Source organism: Chinchilla lanigera, unplaced genomic scaffold (genome assembly GCF_000276665.1).
Source record: "Chinchilla lanigera isolate Chin_1 unplaced genomic scaffold, ChiLan1.0 scaffold00049, whole genome shotgun sequence".
NCBI classification, from domain to species: domain Eukaryota; kingdom Metazoa; phylum Chordata; class Mammalia; order Rodentia; family Chinchillidae; genus Chinchilla; species Chinchilla lanigera.
In genome coordinates, this window is record NW_004955450.1 from 9,053,516 (window position 1) to 9,069,219 (window position 15,704).

At 56.3% G+C, this 15,704-nt stretch overlaps 1 protein-coding gene across 1 annotated transcript in view; it reads right to left on the bottom strand.

Annotated features, from left to right (window-relative positions):
- Smad6 (SMAD family member 6) overlaps positions 1-15,704 on the bottom strand; it is a gene marked incomplete in the record, with an annotated part of 65,459 nt that overhangs the window by 48,184 nt on the left and 1,571 nt on the right. The window contains 3 exon segments of the mRNA XM_013519026.1: positions 3,885-3,962; positions 7,718-7,774; positions 15,331-15,704. Coding sequence (XP_013374480.1) covers positions 3,885-3,962; positions 7,718-7,774; positions 15,331-15,704 — 509 coding nt within the window.

Sequence of the window (15,704 nt, forward strand, 5' to 3'; positions counted from 1 at the left end):
CCCCCCCGCAGGACAGCGCACGCGCGGCGAGCACTCCTCTCCACCCAGCGCCCTGGCGGGATGCGGGACACCACCGCCCTGAGGGCTCCTGGAGGGACCCACCGAGGCTCCTCCAATCCACCTACTGATGCTCTCTGCTCCAGCCTCTGTTCCCAGGCCCTGTCACCCGTGGAATGTGGGCGTGGGCCGACATGTGGCTGGCGGAGGTCACATGTGACATCCAGCTCAGACCCCACGGTCCGGGTCCCGCGTGGCCCCCTTCCCTCCCTGGGTCTTCCCCTCTGCAAGCCTCTGGTTCCTGTGACGGGCCGCTCACACCGTGCTTTCCATCCCATAGGCTTTCAACTAAAGGACCCAGCACGCTGTACTCAGCACTCCGCACCCTGCACCCAGGCTGGGGCTCATTCTCTCACCCTGGGCATAAGCTCCCAGTCCCAGGCCCCTTCTGTTTTCCTAGGCCACAGCACGAAATCCCTAGAGAACCTGGCCCTCCTGCACCAGCCTTCCTCCTTCAAATTAAAAAAAAAAAAACAAAGACAAGGGTTGCCTAGCAGTCACTCACATCTTAGTATGAATTTCTTTAACTAGCACCTCATACTTAATTCCCCCAAACTACTCTGAAACTGACGGAATAGGGGAAGACAAACTGACAGGCTCTGGGACAGCAGCCTAGAGCCTGAGTCAGACAAGAAACCCAGCGTCCAGAGGGCACCCCAAATAAGAGCACCAGGCTGTGGATCCTACCGCCTGGTGAAAGCTTTGTGTCCTGGCTCCGGAATTCCAGGTGACTTTGGTGAAGCTGCCTGTCCCCTGAGCTGCTGTTTTTTTCTGTGTTCCTTGGGCATCTTGTACTGGGGCAGAGATGGAGTGAGAATGTCCCACCAGCTTTTCAGTGGAGAGGTGACAGCCAGCAGCTTCCCTCTCTGCTGCCCCACCCTGCCACCACTGCACCCTCACCTGCCAGCACCTGTGATCAAGCCCCCAAGCACCCACTGTCCCCCTGGGTGGCTGTGACAGCAGGACAGGGACAGTGGAGCAGAGACTTGGAGTTGGGTAAAAACAAAGCTCCAGACCGGGTGGTGGGACAGTCCGTGTGAGGCAAGCAAGGGCAGCCTGCATCCGGGGCCCTGGACACCTCGCTGGAGCAGAACAGCTGCCCCCGGCCACCAGAAGGACCCAGCTCTCAGGGACCGCAGCCCCTGGCAGCTGGCTGGTGCATCTGCACCGTCCATGGCGTTGGCCAAAGGGAACCTGGTAAGTGAGGTGTCCTGTTCCCTTGTCACAAAATCCCCTCTCTGGAACCCAAGGGAGGACAGGCCGCCTGGGCTCCGCTCCACCCACCGAGTCTGGCATGGGGAAGGCTGGGGCTCACATCCCAGCCCTGCCTTGGACAATTCGGGACTCTGAGCTGCTGGCCTGTCCCTGCAGCCACTCCTCGGGGACAGTCCCAGCTGTCTCATAGCTGGGGTCAGAGTGCCAGGTACCAGTGCCAGGTGTCGCAGAGACGGAGAATGTCGGTAGTCTCGGTACTGTACGTGTCACCTGCTGTCATTACCAGCGCTGCCACCGCTGCTATCAGTCGCTGAACATTAAATGTCCCAGCCTGAGCCCCCCACGTCACCCTCCTGCCACCACGCGATCCATCTCTGCAGAAGGAACCGTGCCTTCGCCTGTCCCCCTCCGGGCCGCCCTTCACGAGTGTGCCAGCCAACATGGCCCGTCTGGGAGCTCAGGAGGGGACACACCTCTCGCCGGGAAGGGACCTGGGTGACACCAAGGCAGACAGTCACTCACCTCCCAGGCCCACCTGAGCGTCAGACCAAAGCCCATCTCGAGCTCACTCATCCTGCCACAGGACATCCCAAACTTTCTCCCCAAATCTTCTGAACCCTTAGAATTCCAAGCCACTCAGTGCAAAATATTTTCAATGAAAGCCACACAATCAAAAACAGTAGTGACCGCCTCGCTGCCCAGTAGTGAAGAGTCTGCTCTTGGTTTTTCTCCGGTACCGGGAACCGAACTCACGACCTTGCGCATGCCAGGCAGGTGCTTTTGCCGCTGAGCTAAATCCCCAGCCCCGAGTCTGCTCTTTTTAGGGAGCAGAAATCCCAAACACAGCCTGACGACTCCCGGGAGCAGCTGGGTGGGGGTGGCATCTGCTGCAGGCCTCCCGACCTCTAGGGCGCGCTGTCGCTGGGAATGAGTTGGAGGCAGGGCCCGCCCCCCCCCCCCCGCAGGTGCCCAGGGTCGGCTCCTTCAGGCCCGCCCACCCAGAGCCCCAGGACACAGGGGTCTCAGGAGATTCTGTGACAACACCCCGAGAAATACACAAGGAAGTCGCCACCATTACAGCAGGGGACAGGAACCATCAGAAGAGCGCCCGTGATCCAGATCATAAGTGCAACACGATGGGTCTCAATGAAATAGTCTTGGGTCGCCAGAAACACTTTTTGGCCTCCTGCTCCAAATTCCATGGCTCCAAATTCACACAGGCGTATAGGAGGAAACAGGGATTGCGCTGTTAACCTCCGGCTTCATTGAGCTGGGTCTCTGAGGGAAGCCGATTAAAACCAAACTAGAGGCTGGGCGTGGTGACCCATGCCTGTAATCCTAGCACTGGGGAGGCTGAGGCAGGAGGATCGTTGCGAGTTTGAGACCAGCCTGGGCTACAAAGTGAGCTCAAGGCCAGCCTGAACTGCATAGCCAGACCCTGTCTCAAACAGACAAAAAAAAAAAAACTGGACCCAGAGGCAGAGACGACAGCAAAGCAGCCCAATGAGGGGGGCCACCCAAAACCAGGAGACAGACAGAAAGGGACCGAGGGGACCTGGCCTCCTCCACGGGCGCGGTTGGAGCAGGCCAGTCCCGTCCCTCCAGGAGGCGGCCACACAACTGTAGGGACGGGCTGGGGACACAGGCCGGCAGCCGTCAGCAGCCCACACTGGGTCACGTGGAGAGTGCCAGGCTGAACTCTGCGGGAAACCCGTTCCCCAAAGGTACCCTGAGTCCTGGCCAAAGAAAGTGGGTTCACGGCGATGAGGAAAGGATCCTGATGCAAAGGCTGTGGCCCGGGGGACCAGGGGCACGTCCCTCAAGTCCCTTGTCCTCTCCGGCCGGGGACAACCAGAGCTAAAGTGTGAAGGGCCTGGGGGGCCTGGCGCACAGCAACACCCTTACCAGGCGGGGCTCCTTCCGCGGGCGGTGGCGCAGCATGGCCCGCGTGGGAAGCGCAGCTCAGAGCCAGGCCGCAGCCCGCCCGTGCGCTCCCAGCCTTACCACCCGAGGCCCTCCTGACCTGACGTCCCGGCCACCACCACCTCTCCTTTCTCAAGGAAACCTTGACCGGGCTTCTTCGGAGCGCAGGAGTTCCTTGGGCCAGCTTTTCATTACAGGCGCAGGGGCCTTCGGTTGTCAGGGAACAGCCCCCAACTTAGGGACTGAAACCAGGGTTCCCTCTGCTTCCTGTCCCAAGCCCCAGCGCTCGGAGGGACGCGGGGACCTCTGGCTTTTGGCAAAGCCCTCACTTGCCAGACCCTCCCTTGCATTCCTCGCCGCTCCACTCCCAACCTCTTCAGACCCTAAACGTCGGTCCCTCTGCCTGCGTGGGGAAGGAGGAAGACAAACGCGTGGCAGCCCCCCCCCTCCTACGGTGGGAGGGTCCCCTGCTCAAGTGACAGCTGGCGCCCGCTGGCCCCTCAGCCTTCCACGGGGACAGAGTGACAGGTTCCGCTCAGACTGTCCCTCAGCCCGGGGGCACAGCGACTCGGACACTGGCCATCTTCCCGTGCAGGGGGTAGGAGGAAGAGAACCGTAACGGGGAGGGGACATCCAAAAGGCCTCCGCCAAGCCCCCGCCCCCTGTCCCCGGCCGGAAGAAATGCCAACCTGAGAATTCACCCAGAGCGGTGATGAGGGAGTTGGTGGCCTCCGTTTCAGTGTAAGACAATGTGGAATCGGACAGATCTGCGGGGAGAAAGAGAAAGAAAACTTAGTTGGTTGGGCGGCTCCGGGCTTCGTCTCCTCTCCCGTGTGTGTGTGTGTGTGTGTGTGTGTGTGTGTGTGTGTGTGTGCGCGTGCGCGCGCGCTCGCACACGAGTGCTGGCAAAGGAAGGGCAGGGTGTCCCTCACGGCTTCCTGATGCCACGCTTAACTTGCCCCGGGATCACCCCAGCCCAGCCTGGGACTCTCCTGGCAAATGCAGGCTGCTGAGGTTCCAGCCTCTGAAAAAGTAGCAAACAGCCCAAGTTCAGGGGCCCGAGCAAGTAGCAACTTGGAGCGTCCCGGGCAAGGTGAAATTAAGCCCCTAAACAATTCAGCGTTGCTATACTTAATTACAACCATTAAAATTCTTGAAGGTGTTCCTTCTTGCTCGCTTGCTTGCTTGCTTCCTTCCTTCCTTCCTTTCCTTCCTTCCTTCCTTCCTCCTGCTGGAGCTGGGGAAACTTTGTTTTAACAAGCCACAGTGGTCTTCGCTGGGTCCCACTTACACCCCTCTAATTAAGGGCTCAGCGTTTGCTCCCAGATTAACTTTTTTCCTCTCTCTCTCTCCCCTTCCCTGCCCCCAAACACCCACACCTCCTCACTGTACAACTTTCAATGCCTACACTGTTTTTTTTAAGGCGCTCGTTTTTTTAAAAGTAGCTTCAAGGCCTTCATGTGGCCTGCAGTATTTGTTTTCTCTGTCTGCAGTGCCCCACGATGAGGAGGGAAATTCTTGTGCACATTTTCTCTCCATGGCGGAGCTGCTAACTTGACAGGCCGCTGCCTTCTGGGACAGGCAGACTTGAGAAATGGCTCCTGGGCCTGGCCCTCCGCTACCAGCCGTGAAGGGACAGGCCTGTCCGGGAGTCAGGAGTCTGCAGCCAGCGCCCCCAGATCCGGAGGGACCGGCCCCACCTGGCGCACTAAAGCACCCCCAGGACCAGGGAGTCCGGGGCCAGCACTGTTCGCCTGGGCCTGAGCTCGCTAGAATTCCACGCGATCCTGCAGGAATTTTTTCCTTTTACCACATGGTCTGGAGAGCGGGAAGATGAAACATTAACCAAATTGGCCTTTTTTTTTTTTTTCTGCCCCACTTGCCAGATGCTGACTGAGTATTCCGGGTTTTATTTTGTTTCTTGGTCTCATGTGATCATAGAGGCTTAGAAGTGAACTGACTTTTTGTTTATGAAAAAGCCACAATGCAAGGAAAAGAAAATAACACCAGAAAAAAAAAAAAAAAACACCCCTCGGACTATTTATCGGGGCACGGAAACATTATCTGCGGGTCAAAGTATTAGGATGAACATATAGGCACACGGAAAATCTTTAACACAAAAACAAAGAAAAGCCCCTCAACGTCTCTGGGGCAAACATCTTTTTTTTTTTTATGAGACGGGGTCTCGCTATGCAGTTCAGGCTGGCCTTGAGCTCACTTTGTATCCCAGGCTGGTCTCAACCTTGCAACGATCCTCCTGCCTCAGCCTCCCAAGTGCTGGGATTACAGGCGTGCGTCACCACGCCCGGCTCTGGGGCAAACATCTTAAAAAGACTTTTGCTTTTAATAACGAATGTCCCCAAGTACTCAAAGCCACTTCCCCCGAGGTGGGGACACCAGGGGCCCAGTCCTATTTCTGCCCAAAGGTGGTGGCTTCCATCTTTCTCGGGTACCAAGTCCCCATCACACCCTCACCAAGTCTTTCCAGCAGGGTCCCGGGGGCGACTCAAGGAAAACTCGGTTCCAACTTGTGTTGTTGCCCAAGGCCCTACGAGGGACTGGGTTTGAGCCTCAGCTCTGCAAATAGCTATCTCAGGGACCCTGCTCTTTTCTATAAAGAGCTACAGAGTAAAGATCTTCAGCTTCGTCAACCGGACGTGCACTACTAACTACTGGACTGAGTCTGTCTAGCCAAGGAGCCCAGGGCTATACGGAGGTGGCCAGGTGTGACAATGTCCCTAGACGCAGAGTCTGAATGTCATGTAATTTTCACATGTCAGGAATCTTCTTTTGATTTTTCTAACCATTTGATAAAGGAAAATCAGCTGGGTGTGGTGGTGCACGCCTGTAATCTCAGCACTCAGGAGGCTGAGGCAGGAGGATTGTTGCAAGTTCGAGGCCAGCCTGGGCTACAAAGTGAGCTTAAGGCCTAAACTGCATAACAATACTCTGTCTCAAAAAAGACAAAAAAAAAAAAAAAAAAAAAAAGAAAAGAAAAATCTTTCTGAGTTTAAAAGACATATTAAAACAGGAGTGGGTTGAGTTCTGTGACCTCCTGCAGTGCTATTTCCTCTTCCTGGGCCTCAGTTGTCCCGTTCATAATAAAATCGGGACATGCTAGTTTCCAAAAGGTCAATCAGGGGCTAGGGATTTAGCTCAGCGGCACAGCGCCTGCTTGGCAAGTGCAGGGTCATGAGTTCGATTCCCGGTACCGGAAAAACAAAAACAAAACCAAAAGGTCAATCTGCAGGGCTGGGGCGGGGGGGCTGGCTTCCTCAACTCTGCCCCAGGTTGACTGATGGACCCTCAGGGAACTGATCCCTGATTTTCAAACTGAGGCATTACATTCCCTATAAACTTTTGAGGGCTTTTTGTCTAATTTTCGCTAATGGAACTAGGGATCTTCTATGAGACTGGCGCCATGACACCAGCTTAGCACACACAGACTCAGTCTACAGCAGCAGGGTGGGCACCCTGGACCTGAACAGAACCTGCAGCTCCCCCAGACCAAGCCAGGCCCACTAGGCCTTTCTGGAACATAAACCAGGGAAGCCACCCATTCAGCCACTGACTCGAACACCCTGTTGGGGCACCTCTGCACCCATGGCGAAGGTCATGCTACTGAGGGGGCCTGATGGCATCCCTGGCCTCATGCGGTTGGGGGGCTGGGGGAAGTGGGTACAGCCCTGAGAGTCCAGGATCCTCGGACGTGGCCTCCACCTCCTGTTACCAGGCGGTATCTTCACCAAAAGCGAAGCAAACCCATTCTGTAGTCCCTCGGGGACGGTTACTCAGCATCAATGCCCACGTCCCACAGAAACTCCCCAGGTCACCAAAGCACTGTCCCGGGACCCTCAGCTCCAGCACTGGTCACGCCCCACCTGAGGACCGCTGGTCAGACAGCCAATGGGGCAGAGAACAAGCCTTTCTAAAACCGCATGGATTTCCCCAGAATATGAGCTGATTATTTAGCCCCAGGATTTTATAGAAAACATGCCCTGCTCTGAACTGGCCCTGTTTAAAATAACATGGCTAATAGGGTGTGGTGATGGATGTCTACCATCCCAGCACTCAGGAGGCTGAGGCAGGAGGATTGCCAACAGGTTTAAGGCCAGCTTGGGCTACATAGTGAGAGCAAGACCCACCCTGAACTACACGGTGAGACCCTGTCTCAAAGAAAAAAAGGAGAGGAGGGTACACAGAGCTCCTTCTTACCAAGACTTGGCGACCCACCTGTCATATTCCTAATTAATTCACTCTACAGGAGAACAACCCAAGGCTCGGGGAGGGAGAAGGACAGAAACCCAGGAATCCCAGCTCACCCCAAAGCCCTGCTTAAATCAGAACCCACTCACTCCCACGGCTGTGTTTAAAGGTCACACAAAGGTTAATGATGAGCCCTGGAATTCCCAGACGTAAACAGCCGGCTGCAAAAGCTGGGTCTGCTTGGGCCTGAGGGTGGGAGTGTTTGCAAAGATTCGCCCACCTCAAATCACACGCCTGCAGCCCAGAGGACACTTACCCAGTGGCTTGTACTCTTCGGGAGGAGACAGCCGAGAGTAGGGGGGTGGCGGTGATTCTGGAAGACAAGAAGCAGCTCGTCACTGCTGGGGTTCAGACCTGGGCTCTTTGTGCTTTTGTATTTTCTGTGGTTGTTGCTTTTGGGGACAGGGCCTCACTACACAATTCAGGCAGGGCTTGAACTCACTATGCAGCCCAGGGTGGCCTCGAACTCACGATGACCCTCCTGCCTCAGCCTCCCGAGTGCTGGGATCAAAGGCATTCACCACCACGCCCAACACTGTGGTTTAATGATTAGTTTCCTCAAATAATAACCCCAGCCCTCAGGAAACCCTCCATTTCTCCCGCCACCTGTGCTCCCCAAAAGGACTAGAACAGTTAAGGCCACCAGTCTGGGGTATAGACAGACCGAGGCTCAACCCTGACTCTGCCGCAGAAGGCTGTGTGTGCTCAAGCAAGTTGCTGCACCTCTCTGAGCCTGTCTCCGCTACTATAAAGTGGGGATAATGATCAGAGACTGCCAAGTTTTTCTGGAGGGCAAAAGGAGATAGAGTATATAACGTGCTTAGCTCAGCTCTTGGTGCTGTAGAAAAACACCTCTGTAAAAGGCAGCTACAATTATTAAACAAAGGGGGGCTGCGGGAGCCAGGGAAGTCAAGGCCAGGAATGGCATGTAAAAATATAGGGTCTTCTGTTACATGTGAATTTGGAGTTAAGCATAGCATCATGCTTCTAGTACAAGTACAGCCTTTGCAATACTTGGGATATGCTTCTACTACATTATGTTTGTGCCGGGCATGGTGGCACACACCTGTCATCTCAGCACTGGGGAGGCTGAGGCAGGAGGATCGCTGCGAGTTCAAGACCATTCTGAGCTTCATAGTGAGTTCCAGGCCAGCCTGAACTACATAACAAGTCCCTACCTCAAAAACAAACACAAACACACACACACACACACATACACACACACTATATGTATATAAATTCAAATTTAGCCAGGCATGTAGCAGTTTATTTGCTAACTTTGGCAAACCTCGTCAAAGCTGAGGGTGCCTGCAGAGCCCCAGACTTGGAAAAGTATTCTCAAACAAGCTACATCAGAACCAGCACCTGTGGGAGGCACAGGACAGGAACCCAAGAGCCGAACCCAGCTCAAGCACCTGAGTAGGAAGCCTTGAATGGTCACACTGGGCTCGCGGCCTCAGTCTCCTTGGTTGGGAAGGAAAGGCAGAGGCGCAGCATGGCCCCCAGCTGGCGCTCTGTGACTGCTCCTCTTTGCCCTTCATTTGCCTAAAACACTCCTCCGTAAAAACATACACTTCGCCCTCTGAAGAATCTCTTAGCCTCCTGCTTTAGGGGAAGTAACAATTTGCATGCACGAAATGACCCTTCATTTTCCATACGTGAAACTCGACACCATCCAATCACCAGCGAAGGCGGGCTGTGCCATAATAAAGTGGTAATAACTATTATTAGGCAGTATCAGGAATGACACCAGGGCAATAAGTGTTTTTTTCGCAATTATAATGGGGCACAATTAGTTGTGCTCCGTACATCCAGCCAGGCTGCACTGCTCCCCCAACCTGCCCAGCTGGCCAGGCTGAGGGCTGGGGCCAGCGCTGTGCAGACAGGGGAGGCCGCAGAGCAGCCATGGGTTAGGATGTCACTCTTACCTCCCCAGCTTTATATTGTCCTTTACTCTTAGCGACAGGGGTGGTGAGACAGGGTCTGGATATGTAGTTCAGGCTGGCCTTGAACTCACTATGTAGCCCAGGCTGGCCTCAAACTCCCAGTAACCCTCCTGCCTCAGCCTCCTGAATGCTGGGATTACTGTACAGCCACCACCCTCGATTCTATATTGTGTTTTATTCTTGCAGACCTGAGGTTCAGAGTGGTTCACGGTGCTCATCAGACAACTATGTTTACTTAATCCTTTCTCAAAAAATAAAAATAAATAAGATGACACAATTATCCCCATTTTACAGATGAGGAAACCGATTGCCCCAGCCCCGAGACAGTCGGTGCAGCTGGGATTGGTACCCAGGACTGGTGGTCCATGAGACAACGGTCCTGGGGATACCAGTGATGCTGAGAGCACCTGAGGGGACCCACAGGAGACCCCAAATGAGATTCAAGGGGGAGGCTCTGCAGCACTGGTCATGAGCCAAACAGTGCCAGGTCTCTGGCCTGCGGCCTTACACCCTTTCTGCCACCCTGCGCGAAAGTCAAAAAGTCAGCTGCTCGTGGATGCAGTTACTTTCACAAAACGCGCGGGCTAAGGCCCAGCGGCACGTGGCATGGAGCTCTGGGCATCTATCCCCCCATCTGTCCCCAAAGGTGAAGCTTGTACTCCAGCATGGCGGTGGCGGCTGGAGTACAGCCGCTGTTACCAGCGTCAGCACCTCTGACAGGGACTGGAGACCCGAAAGCTGGACGGTCGAGGGCGGGAAGGGCTCGGGAATCCCCCTGCAGAAGCTGCCCGGCCCTTGAGTTGACACCTATTAGCCAAGACCACACCTGGCTTGGGAATTTCTACTGTCACCAGCAAAACAGAAAGAAAACCTAGGAGCCTGAAATGCAGACACACCAGCTAGGGAGAGGGCAGGCGCCGAGGGGCCTTTGCCAACCAAGCCCCCATTTACCCCTGCAAAAAGGTCCGCAGAGAACTAGTGAAGCATTTCTCCAAGGTGGAAGGGGACTTGGGGGTCACCATGCTCGGGTCCTTCTCAAAATCCGTGTGGCTCCTGACGTCCAGGCAGGGAAAGGACCTGCTGGAGCCCACACATGATGGCTGCAGGTGCCTCCCCCTGGTGCCTAAACCAAGGGGGACCAAGACCAGGTAACCTTTAAAAAAAATTTTTGTAAAAAAAAATTTGTTGAGATATAATTCACAAACCAGGACATTCACCCTTTGAAAGCAAGCAGTTGAGTGGTTTTTACTTTATTCAAAGGGTTGTGTGATCATCACCATGACCTAATTATAGGACATTTCCAACACCACAGAAGGAAATCCTAACCCCATTAGCAGTCACTTCCTACACCCTAACCCCCAAGCCCTAGGCAACCACTGTTACGGCTGTGTCTAGATGTGCCCCCAAAGCCTCATGCAGTCATAGGTGGGGTTTTTTCGGAGACGGCTGGATCTAGAGTGTGTGACACTGGAATTAAGGGTGAGTGATTACAAGTCAGTCCACTGATAGATTTGGCACTGCCCCCATCCTGGTAACCTAGACAGAATATAAAAGGCGCAGGTCCCTTGCTTGGTCCCTTGCTTGCTTTGCTGCCTTCTGCCCGCCATGAACTGTTTCTCCTCTGCGATGCCCCTCTGCCATGCCACTCTGCCTTGCAGCCGATTATAGACCGATAGCTCTATAAACTGTGAGCTAAAGAAACCTTTCCCCCTTTAACTTGTGGGTGTTGGATATTTTGCCTCAGCAATGAAAAAAGTAACTAAGACAACCACTAATCTCCTTTTTGTCTCTGTGGATTTGCCTACCCTGGAAGTTTCATGTAAATGAAATCACACAGTCTGTAGCCTTTTGTATCCCACTTCTTTCACTTAGCCAAATATTCTCAAGGCTCATCCCTGCTGTAGCATGATCTGTCCTTCCCTGTTCATGGCTCAGTGATATGCCATTGTGTGGATGTACCACATTTTATTTATCCATTCATCAGCTAATGGACATGTGAGTTGCTTCCACTCTTTGCTGTTATGAATGACATGCTCTGAACAATACTGGGTAATTCTGGATAATCCCTAACTGCCACTCCCACTCCACTCCCACATGGCCAGGTGTCCCAGAGCCAGGAGCCCTGGGACATGAACTCAGGTAGGATACTCCGGGAGGGATGCTTGGTGGATGAGATAAAGGGTCAGAAGAGACACTGAGTCGCCACCAGGTGCTCTGCCCACTCCCCTCTCAGAAGATGCCCTACTATTTGCAAAAGGTGTTGAGAGTTGGAAATAATTTATGTGCTCTGAACTTGAACAGGCTTCCTAGAGCCCTGTAGGCCCCTCTACAGGCCACAGGCAGAGTAGCGAGAAAAAGGGAAAGAGAGAGAAAGACGTCAGAGACTGCAGCAGCATCCCCATTCCAGCCTTAGGCTTCCACATCAGGAATCTCCTCCAACCTCCTCCTGAAGCGGGCAGCCAGCGGCCAGCGCTCCAGGATGCAAGCTTGGCTAGCTCAGCCCGGCCCAGCCCAGGCCAGTCACACGTCCAGTCAGCCCCCGGGGGTGCTGAGCCTCCTGGGATCCAGACCTGCATCTGAAGCCAGGAGCCAGTTCACAGCCGCTCCTGTGCCTGGCCAGACCTCAGCTTGGGACCCCGCATTCCAACTCCATCCCAGCGGCCCAGCATCTCGCTTAGAAAGACTGGAGCCTCCCGGGGCCTCTGAGTTAGTTCTCCCCCTCCCCAGGGTGCCCAGGGTGGGTGGGTGGGGAGGGGGCCTGTCTCCTCCTCCCGGAACCTAAAGGCTCCGCCCCAGCCTCAGGCAGGGAGAGCAGAAAAGGGGCTCCCGCCACTTTAAGGCCAGCGGAGCCTAATTGCCCAGATTTCCCGGGCAGCCAGATAAACAGAGAGCGAGGCTGGCGCCAGCGAGAGGCAAACTGCACATTATCACCCCTTCCTCACCTCCAGGAGGAGCGAGGAGCCGTGGCCGAGGGGCCGAGCAGGGCGGGCAGGGCTGGGAAGCCCAACTTGAAATTGATCTCATTTCAAAGGGACAACGCCAGGCCAAAGCAAAGGAAAACTTCTGAGCCGGTCTAATTCCTCCAGTGCTGGCCTGGGAACCCTGTGTTTTCCTCTGAAGCCTCCTCCAGCGGGTTGGAAGTTTCTCTCCCTCTCCCTCTCTCTTCTCCGCCTCTCTCTCCCTCTTTCGCTCCCTCTCCCTGTCTCTCTTTCCCGGGCACAATTTGGATAATAGTAATTTACTGAATATAATTACAGAAAAAAAAAAGTGGTGAAGCATAGAGCAGGAGATCTATTCCAAAGTTAATGGATACTTTCGGGAGAAAGGAGCTCTATAAACACAGGTCAGAGCTGTGATTAAAGTATTTCTCCACATTTCCGTCCACATAGGCATCCACGAGCTCAGCTGCCTGTGCCCCGAACAGGGTGGCAGAGGGGGCCTCGGGACGGTGCCCAGGACACAGCGCGCCCCCGAGGGTGGGGCCTCTCCTGAGACCCCAGCTTCCAGCACAAGCCAGAGGGAATAGGGCAAACAGAAGGGAGAAGGGCCCCTCCCTGGAGCCTGCAACCCCCAAACATGCAGATGGGAAGAGGGGCAGGGAGGGGCACCGTACCACAAGTGCCAAGTGAGACGGATGGGCCTGAGCAGGCTGGGGTTCTGAACCCCAGGGGGTCACCGCGGCCCAGGAAGGGGCCTTGTCACTGGGCTTCCTGTAAGCTGAGGAGTGGGGACACGGGGTGTGGTGGTAGCCTGGGCCTGCCCCGTGTGCCTGTCCCGGCCTCAGCAAGGAGCACACTTCTAATCAGGACTCTCCCAGCTACATGCGCCCACCCAGCCTCGGAAGCCAAGCAGATGGCTAGCTTACGGGGCACGGTGGGCGGAGGGCTCCCCGCCTCTGTCCCCCCGAAGGCGAGAGGGTCACCGCGTCCCACAGAGGCAGTCCCTGCAGCTGTCCCCAGGATGGCTGACTTGGAAGCCATCCACTGGAGGCCAGCAAAGAGAGGGGCAATAGAGGGGGCTAAACAGGCCCTGTGACAGCGCCTCCTGCTGGAGAGAGGAGGCAGCCAAGCCCCAAGGCTCAGTCCAGAATTAGAGGAATTAGAGGCGGGGATGCTCCCAAAGCCACCCACACTGACCTGTAAGACCATGGAAAGGGGAGGCCACTCGTCCAAGGTCAACTTGCTGGTTCCGGGCCGGGCGGAGCCCAGGACCAGGTTCCATGGGTTAGAACTGGCCTGCACTTGCCAGGTGGCCCTCAGCCTGTAGCTGTCCACGGCCACCAAACTCACATCAACACCCAGGCCAACTCCCAGTCCAAACAGCAGGAGCCCGAGTGGGTCGTGTCTGTCTCCAACCTTCTCCGCTCCTCCCCTTCCTGCCCACTCACCTGTGCGTGCCTGGCCCATGGACACCCCGCCGCCCCAGGATAGAGGTGTGGCACTCCTAGAGGTGCTCCTGTCACACACACACACACAGCACTGCTGGAGCTTCACAGCACTGACCTGGCCCCGCCCACATCCCTTCTTCCCATCTCCCCAACCCAAGGGCACAGAGCCTACTTCCATTCCCACTCTGCCAGCTACAGCGCCCAGAACACTGCCCGGCACACAGTAAGTGCTCAGCTAACACTCACTGGCCCACCAACATGGTGAGAGAGACGATGTCCGCCAGGCCCTTCTACAGGAGGGGTGGGCCTCACTGTCCATCTCCAGGGACCAGACAACCACACTGGGGTCACCTTCCCAAGGACAGGGAGAAGACAGGGGTAGCAGAAGAGAGAAGGTGCCTTCCTAGGCCGCAGTCAGCAAGAGGAACAAGGCACATGGGAAGCCAGTGCAGGCCACAGGGACTGCCCAGGGCCCCTGCGTGGATCCTGGAGTAACCAGTGACCTGGAGCAGCCCCCCACCAAGGCCCCCTATTCAGGAACCACCACTGGGGGCACCTTTTCCCTTCCAGCCACTACCTGCCCCAACACACTCGGGACACCTGGGGTAGATGCGGAGCCCTAAATCCACCTTCCCCTTCCTCACCAAGAGTCAGGAGACCCGAGGGTGCTGACTCTGCCCTGGGAGGACGCAGTGACAGAACTCAGAGCCCTCCCAGGGCCCACAGCCTGCGACTCTGCCTGTGCTTCTAAGGGACTTGCATGCACCCCTCCCAAACAGCCTTGCAGAGCAGAGGGCTGCAGGCTGTCCCCTGCCAGGGGCCTCCCGGAGTGGAGTCCTCACCTCTGCTCTAGCACCTGTCCCCAGGTAAGCAAAGGGGTGGGGTGTGCAGGAAACCCAGGAGAACAAAGAAGGGGGCAGTTCTCCAGGGGCAATAAAACAGCTGGCTTCCTCCCTCTCTCAGATGCCTCCAGGACCTCTGCTCAGGAGGAAACCTGAACCCAGGCTGGAGAACTGCGAGCATGGGGGACACCGGCACTGCACACCAAGGGATGCTGGGAAGGAGAGAGGGGTCACCCTGCAAAAGCTTTGCTCAACAGAACGAGTGGAACATCTTACCAACCCCTCTGACTCGGACCACAATTTGTCTACAGTCCGTTTCACAATTTACAGATCCCTGGATACAGAAAGGGACAGGAGTGCAGGGATACACAAGCCCACAAACGCTAGAAACGAGGTAGGGAGACGGGTGGCACCCATTTCTGTGACCTCTCCTTGGCCTTCCCTCCCCATTCAGGGTCTGAAGCTAAAACCCTTAAGGTGTCCCTGAAGCTGCACAGAACAAACTCCAGTATGTGCACTTTTTTAGGTTTGCTGGAACCTTAACGTGACGTCGCCTTTTGTGGCGAGTGCTAGGACGCCCCCTCCCCGGAGACTCCCGCGCTCCGGGGCGCCCCCCGCCCGCACCCAGAGCCCAGGGCGCGGAAGCGGACGAGCGGGGAGGGAGCAGCGGCCCCGCGTGCGCGCGCGCGCTCACCTGGCCCGCAAAGCCGACTGAAGTGGTAGGGGTTGCAGCACACGGTGGGGCCGTCGGCGGCGGCGGCGAAGCTGTGGCAGCCGCACAAGGGCTTGAGCTCCACGGCGTGCTGCAGGTCGGGCCAGCGGAAGAGGCGGCCGAGCAGCAGCTGCGGCGGCGCGGGCTGGCCGCCCAGGCGGAGGTCGGCGCGCGGCACCAGCACGCAGCCGCCCGGCACGCCGCCGCGGGACTCCACGGCCTCCAGCAGCGTGTCCAGCGAGCGCTCCTTGAGCCGCTTCAGCAGCGAGTACGTGACGGTCTTCAGCTCCCGCTCCAGCAACAGCAGCCGCGAGCGGCCTTCGCGGCTCCGCCCGCCGCCCGCCGGCTCCGGGCCC